Consider the following 7,834-nt stretch of genomic DNA (forward strand, 5'->3'; position numbering starts at 1 on the left):
AGCAGGTTTAAAGGAAACCGTAAGCGACACAAAAGCAGAAGCACCGTACGATGCCCCGGTATAACCAACGGTAATAATCACAAAGCTCGCCAAAGAAGCTGGGAAAAACATCACAAAGCTAATGAGGTTCCTACCCTCCAGCTGCGCCCGTGGTGCCCCTGGATGCCCGCCCCGAGCCCCTCTGGACAGTAGCACAGAGCGGCGTGCACCGAGCGCCCTGTGCAGGAGGGCAGGTCTAAAATCGCCAGGAGCCTGGCACCAAATCATCGCTTATGACAGGGCCGGAGAATGGACGGGAGGAAAAGATTCTGACCCAGGCAAGGTGGCAGAAGCAGGAAAAGCGATTTCGATTATCTCTGTCGCGCAGGTGCCCGCGCACCGCTGCCTGCCCAGCCCGTGCTGCACGGAGGGCTGGCAACCGCAAGTTTGAATCAGAGTCGGCCCCAAGTGCCAGCAGCAGACCTGCACCAACACGTGACGGTCTAGAGCACACACGAAAAATCTGCAAAATTCCTAACTGGCACAATGCATGCTGCTCTGCTCTAGAACCTTCCCTTTCTCTCTCTCCTTGCCAGTGCAAAAGACACCCGCTACTCCAGTCAGCCACCGGTGCCCCCAGCAACATTGTTTGTGACCGAGCACAGAGCGCCTCTGCCTCGCGGCAGCGCTGCCACCAGCCGCCGGTGCGGCATCACCACAGGCCAGGAGCAAAAGACTTTTTTCGGCTGGCTTTTTCAGTCTTCAGAACAAGCCCTTCACTGCGCGGCTGCAGACGCTGGCGGCGCAGCAACGTCGTTTAACTTGCTCACTTCCATTTGCCAGCTCGGTAACTTCTTGGCCGACAAGTGGCGACGCGCGTGCTTTGTTAGGTGGTCGCTCCTCATGAACCGCCGCTCGCACATGGGGCAGGCGAACTTCTTCTCCCCGGTATGCGTTCTGCGATGGCGAGAGAGTTCATCAGATCGTGCAAACCTTCTCTCACAGCCTTTCCAACTACAACTAAACGGCTTTTCTCCTAAAAGAAAAAAAATGACAAATCAAAAAAACCCCATGAGTATTAACTGAGCAACAAACACCACTGCCTTGTCTGGCAGATTTGACTTTTTTAACAGCAAAGTTTCTATTACGACAGTTGAGCCAAAAATCGACATAAATATTAATTATTTTATATATACGAAACAAGAAAAATGGTTTACATACCAATATTTAAACATGCAGACTCAGTATCCTCAAAGCTAAGTAGTACAAAGGGTTAATGAGATGCTCTGAACTGCAGGTGATGATGACTTAGCATGCCCGAAACTACCCTCTGAAGCTACCCTCTGAAGCGCAACCCGTGACAACGTTTACCTAACAGAGCCCCGGCAGTGCCTGTGAGCCTACACGTGACTCACTCTGCTACCGCGATCAAGAGCTGAGGGACGAGAAGCTACTCTGAAATAACCGAGGCAGGAACAGTTTGTGTGGATCCTTACATTCCTTCATAAAAGAATCTCTGTAAGTTTTACCCTTTAGTTCTGACAAAGGCATTCTTGTGGAGAAGCCTAACAAGGCGTCTTTAGCTCCGGAAAGGCATGCTCTACACTGGGCAAGGCCTCGCTTCCACACTCATAAGAAGTGTTACTGAACGCCTTCTGACATGAAGCAAGTCCAGCACAAACAAACTGCTGAGTCAGCTTCCCCTCTGGGAGATTTCCTGTCTGAGATCAGGCAGCATTAGAACACGCGCTGGCAAAAAAAAGCATTTCATTGCTGCCCCACAATTTGTTCCATGAACAAACCCGGTAATTGCTGGAACCGTGACAGGTGGCCTACAGAGCTGCAATTTCCTGCGTTAACTTTTAACACCCAGCGACAGTGACCAACCTGTGTGTGTCCTGATGTGCGCCTTCAGATGGGAGCTCTTGAAGTACGTTTTCCCACACCCCGGGTAGCTGCAGATGTGACTCCTTATTCTTGAGGAATCAGCTGGAGGAGTGGTTTTTGCTGCAGAAGGTACGAAGCCGGGAGCAGGAGCAATGGGAGAGAGTCTCGTGCCGTTTGGACTAATTATGGGAGCCTTTGTGCTCTGCACAACCGGCTGGGGCACAACAAACATAACGGCACCTTTGGGAACTTGGGTGCCCATGAAGACCATGGGCTGGCAGAGCGCCGGCTGCTGGCTCGGCGCAGCGTTGGGCACGACGGCCGTCACGACGCTGTTGTTTGCGGGCAGCGGGACCATCTGGCAAATCACCGGCACGGGGGGCGCCCCACTGCCTGGGGCAGGGCACGGCGGTGCCGCCGCCTGCTGCGCCGGACCCGGGACAGGCTGACGCCTGCTGACCGAGGGCTTCCTCACGGGCACCGGACCAACAGCTGGTTCTGCGGTTTTTCCTTCTGCCACCGGCTGTTCGCTGCTCTCGTCGCTGGCTCTGTTTGGCGCCGAGGCGGAACACACTGAGTGTTCAGCTTCGGGGTTTGGTTTACTCTTCGCTTCCCTCAAAACACTGTCCTGGTATTTCAGCACACTGGCTGTTCTCACCGGGCAGGTTTTGCGATTACAGAGCTGGGCATCAGCCGTGTGGCGGATAACGCTCGTGGCTTGAGCCTTCAGAGGCCCGGCTGCTGGAGGCCTCTCCGCCTCGGCCAGTGACCTGCCGAGCGCTGCAGCGGGCGCCGGTGCCCCCAGATGCGACATCTCAAAGTCGGAAGGGCTGTAGGGGGGGGTCAGGCACTGCGCGGGGGAGAGAGACACAGTAAGGGGGGGGGCACATTACCAACACATTGCCACACCAGTTGTTAAAGACAAGCACGCACAGGTACAAATTCAAAAACTTACAAATGCTGGTATCGCATTAAAGTCCGCTGCTCCAGGAAGCAAAGTCTCGTCACTCTCTTCTGACATATCAGATGCTGGAGTTATAGGCCTCATTTCTGCATGTCTTTTGAAGTCTGATTTCCAGTTACAGCTCATAGAAATAAGGGCTTCTACAGCCTCATAATCGCTTTTTTCAGTAGTATTGTTCCAGAAATACCTAGCATCTCTCTGTTTCTCAGTCATCATCTCCATTTCTTCCTCCTGTTTTGATTAGAGGAAAAAAGGGAAACTTTAAACCTGATGCTAAGTTTGACTATTTTGCAGTTACTTAGGAGAAGGCATCGTAAAAACCAAACAAAGCAACATGTGCAAGATAAACACGCTTGGTCACGTGGGGGGTATGCCTGTATTTTCCTGCCCTCCTTCTTATTTATGTAACATTTTAATGAAGTTGTTAGTGGGGAAATCAGGCCATCTGGTGAAGACTATATATTTTCTTGAGACAAAAGAACTGCCACCAAAACTTAAGCAACAGCTTAGGTTACTCCATATTGAAAGTGTTGTGTCTGAAAGCTTAACAAAAATCTTCGCCTCCCCCCCCAAAAAAAAAAAGAAAACAAAAATTCCTCCCCCATCCAACCCTCCTTCCACTTTTGCTTTAAGCACAGCCCTCAGGCTTGTCCTTATTTTGACACATGAGAACGGACCGTACTGGGACTGATGCACGTTTTCTCCAAAAGGTATCCGCTACCAAAAACGTTCCAGGGAATACCGAAAAGCCCTCTCTCACACACACATCCACACCCGCAAAGTCACCAGCCGGGAGAACTGAAACAGACACGCACGTCTATCCCCGACCCGACCGGTCGCCGCGGGGAGTAGCCCCCGCAGGGCCGCCTCAGCTCCGTGTCCCACCACCGCCCCCAGCACTGCTGCCGCTTTCTGAGGGACGGTGCCCGCCGCTGCGGGCCAATCCCCCCGCCCCGTCCCGACGAGACGGCGCGGGCGGAACAGCCGCGTCTCCGGGCAGCTGGAGCCGCGGCCACGACGCACCTTCCGAAGGGGACCCGGACCCCCCCGGGCCCCCAGAGCGGCAGGGGCGGGGCGCAGGCGCGGGCCCCGCCCCCGGCCGTTGGGCGCGCGCCACCCTCACCTCAGCGCACCCCGCCGCCCGCGCCCCCGCCCCCGCCTTCCCCATTGGTTCCCCGCGTCTCGCCGCGCTGGCGCTCATTGGCCGGTGCCCGCTCGAGGCGCGGCCCAGGGCGGGGGCATGTGAACAAAGCGTGATCAGCGCCCGCTCGGCGGCTCGGGTACTGCCGCGCGCCGACCTTTCACCCAGTTCCCCGCGCGGCCGCCCCCGCCCTCAGCCGGCAGGAAGGGAGCCCGCCACAGCCACCGCCGCAGGCAGGGCCGCGCCGCGCCCCGCCTCCCCGGGGCCAGGCGGGGTGGGGGAGAGCCCGGCCGGGGCAGCCGCGCCGTCTCGCCTCGCCTCACAGCGGGCGGGGGCCGGGCGAGGGTCAGCGCCGCCACACCCGGCGCCTCCCGCCGCGGGGGAAGGGAAGCGAAGCGAAGCGGCGTCCCCGCGGGGAGCGGGCCTACGGTTCGGCTCCGCCGGCGGGGGTCTGCGGCTGCCTCTTCCTTGCAGCGCCGGTCCTCTTCCCGGCCGCTGCACCGGGATCCCCCCTGGCTCCCTCCCTCCCTCCCTCCCCGCCGCCGCCTGGCACTCGTAGCCCAGCAGCCTGGCGCCCGCGCCGCTCCCCCGCGCTGGGCGCGCCCGGGCACACACGCGGTCTGCACGTCGCCGGCCCGCCGGTGCCAACAGGTTCCCGGCAGCTCCTCTCTCTCCCTCCCTCCCTCCCTCCCTCCCGACGCTTTCCTCGCCCGCCTGCCCCGTGGGGGTTCCCCCGCTCCTTCCCCTCGCCCCGCAGGCCACCCAGCAGCCCCGGTCCCTCGCCGCCTCAGCCCGATCTCCCGTCCATGCCGCTGCCCGCCGTCCCTCCTCTCGCCCGGCGGGCCGCCGGCCGCCCCGCCGCGTCCCCTGGGCATCCCCCTGTCGCGCCGTCCCCGGGGACTCCCTCCCCGCCTCGGGACACCCCGTCCCCCACCGCCCCTGGGGGTGCCCCAGTCGCTCAGCCCGCCGGGCGGATCACTCACCGCCGGCCTGTGCGGGGAGCCGAGGCTGACCGGAGCCCGCGCCGCCGCCGCTCTCCGCCCGCTCCCTTTATTTTCCTCTTTTTGTTCGCCGCTCCCCATTCAGGTGGCGGCTCCCCCGGCCCCGCGCGCGGGAGGGGCGGGGCGGGGCTTCGGGCCGCCCGCCGCCAATCGCCAGCAAAGGTGTGTGAGGCGACGACCAATAGGCGCCCGGCGCCCGCGCGTGATCGGCGGCTGCCCGGCGGCGTGGACAGTGTGTCAGCGCGGCGTGCGCGCGGCCCGCGGTAAGTCCCCACCGCCGGCTGAGTCAGTGCCGCCCCCCCCCGCTTCCCCTGGGCGGGGGCGGCCCGGCGCTTCCTCGCGCATGAGGTCACGCGGTGCCGGGGGGGCTGGGGGAGCAGCTCCCCCGCAGCGGCCCCCGCCCGCTCCCCGGCGCGCTGAGGTGAAGCGGGGCCGCGGGCGGGGGTAGAGGAGGGCGGCGCGGCCGCTCCGCGCCCTTCTGCCCCCCCCCCCCGCGGGGGAACGCTGCGGCTGGGCGTGCCTGGGTCCCCGCGGGTGCGTCCTGGCGGCGCCCCCGGGCCCACGGCGGGTGGAGGCCCACGCCGCCGCGCGTCGGGATCGCCCCGGGTTCGCAGGCCGTAGCTGCCTGGGGCGTCCCGTGAAGGCCGGGCGGGGCCCCCATCGCTCCCGAGCCCTGTGGCGGGCGGGAGCTCCGAGGGAGGGAAGCCCCAGCCCCGCGGGGCCTGCAGGCGGGGCGGCTCGGGGGTGTCCGGCCCTAAACCGGCTTGCCCGCAGCCCTCCGGGCTGTCCCACCCTGCGTCCCGGCACCCGCCGCCCAGCTGGCTCGGGGAGCGGCTGCCTGTGAGCCGGGTCACGGCCGCTTCGGCTGCGCTGCAGCCTGCGGCACTGCGGAAGGGCAGCGCCGTTCGGTGTGTTCTGCGCGATGCAGAGTTTGAGGCGGATTGTTTTTCCCGTCCGAAAGTTTTAATAGAAGCAGGAAAGGTGGCTGCGTGTGTCAGCACCTGAGAAGCGGGATGCGGAGCCAGGCTGCAGCTGTCGAGTGCTGCTTGTGCCGGAGCGCTCTTCCGCTCTGGAAATACTGTTGATGCTTCGTTATGGTTCTGTTCTGTTTCTCCTATTCATTCAGCTTCACTTCAGAGATCTGCCCCCCGGCAGTCCAGCCTCCTTCGCTCAGAGCATTTTTCTACTTTTTTCTTCCTCTGAGATATGTCTTCCTGCCTTTCACCTTTCTACTGGTGTCGTGGTACAGTGTTCTGCTTAATTCTTCCTCCCCTTGTCAGCCGATCCCAACTGACAGAAGGGGTTATGTCCTCCTGTAACTTGCTTGGAAACCCCACAGAATGTTTATGTCTGAAAGTGCAAAAGACCCTGCAAGATAGCAAATGAGCGGTTTCTTCAGCCTGAAAGAAGAATGGGGATGTAACAATCGCAAAGCCTGAGCACAGAGTAAAATACATTTTAAAACAGTTCTTAATTAGTTCCAGGACTTGTGTATCGACAGAAAGGCAGTAATTTTACTCTCAGGAAGACACCTTTTGTTTGGCATTGCTTTAATTCCAGCGTTTCCACTTGTGCGTTGTACAGCTGGAATTTCTGTTGCGCTGGTACCCAGTACACATCTGCTGTGAGGTGCTCTCCTGCTGGGCCCCCCTGCAGCAGGCTGCCAGCGGTGGGATCCCTCTCTCCTCACTCCTACAGCTTCCATGATTGTCACGGCTGAGGAAACCTGCCGCTTGATGGAGGGAAATCTGTGTTTCCCATCCTCTGTTTCTGTTCTGTAACCCGAGTGTCTGCCTGCCTTTTGGCCACATTTTGTAAGATCCCTGCCGTGCCTGCAGGGAAGCCAGTTGGCCTGACTGCCTTATCTAGAGGGAATTCCCAAAAGAGAATTCACTTCAGGATGATCCAGATCCTTTTCACTAGTAGTAGCAAACAGTTGTTTACAGATTAGTCCACTGGATCCCCCATGTCTGGGTGTCTCAACAGGAGAAAGTGTGATTACTGTGTGTTTCCCACTGAAATCAACAGGAAAAAATGTTGATGAAATGTTGCTTGACTGCCGGAACATGCTCTCCTTTGCCAAAAGGTGCTACCATCATGCGAGGCACGGCTGGGGAAAGACTTCTTGGCTCATAACCGTGTCTGTCTGCATCTGCTCCGGCTGAAATAAAGGTTGTGGAACTAATACACAATCGTTCTTGGTGAAATTCTGTGTTTTCTGTTTATGGTAGGTTTTGTAATGGTTTTTGTGATTGTAATTATTTTTATTTAAAACATAAAAAATATCTTTTGAAGCATATTATTGCCCCTAAAACTAAATCTGTAAAAGTTGGACCAGCGTTACAGTTTAAGCCTATGTGATAAGTTCACTCACAAAGCTAATAGCTTCTGCCTGTATATCAGCAGATTAGGCAGATTGGTGTCACTTTTTTTGCCCTTACATGTAAGTAATGCGTATACACAAAAGTTTTACTGATACAGTGAGACCTTCAGTGTTAAAAATCTACTTGCCAACATAAACTGAAAATCTGTAGCCTGAAATACTGTTACCATTTTCAGTTTGCTTGCTATGGCAAGATGTTGGAGGTATGTGCTGGAAGTTAAGGTGATTCTGCAGTAATTTTCTGGAAGTAAACTGCTCTTTGGGGAAAACACAATTATCTTTGTATAAAATGGAAAGATGAAGAAATGAGCATAGTAATGTTTGACCTGAGCCACATGCCTTTTAGATCTGTCGTAAGGGTACCTTCAGGGGACACTGAGTGAGGCTGCCATAGATGCTTCGTCGTTTTGGCCCTACCTCTCAGTGTATGCAATGCGAAGTAGGACACGACCCAGCGCTGACAGGTACTTCTGGCCTCC

The 7,834-nt window shown here is 58.0% G+C and overlaps 1 protein-coding gene across 1 annotated transcript; it reads right to left on the minus strand.

The window, feature by feature from the left end:
• Nucleotides 1-735: 735 nt before the first annotated feature.
• KLF10 (KLF transcription factor 10) lies at nt 736-5,053 on the minus strand. The gene is made up of 4 exons (XM_086465678.1): nt 4,966-5,053; nt 2,822-3,069; nt 1,867-2,716; nt 736-1,015 (listed from the first exon to the last, which is right to left on the minus strand). The coding sequence occupies exons 1-4, from the start codon at nt 5,051-5,053 to the stop codon at nt 756-758; spliced, it is 1,446 nt and encodes a 481-aa protein (XP_086321804.1). The 3' UTR covers nt 736-755.
• Nucleotides 5,054-7,834: the final 2,781 nt, after the last annotated feature.

Source organism: Leptosomus discolor, chromosome 5, assembly GCF_034619465.1.
Source record: "Leptosomus discolor isolate bLepDis1 chromosome 5, bLepDis1.hap2, whole genome shotgun sequence".
NCBI classification, from domain to species: Eukaryota; Metazoa; Chordata; class Aves; order Leptosomiformes; family Leptosomidae; genus Leptosomus; species Leptosomus discolor.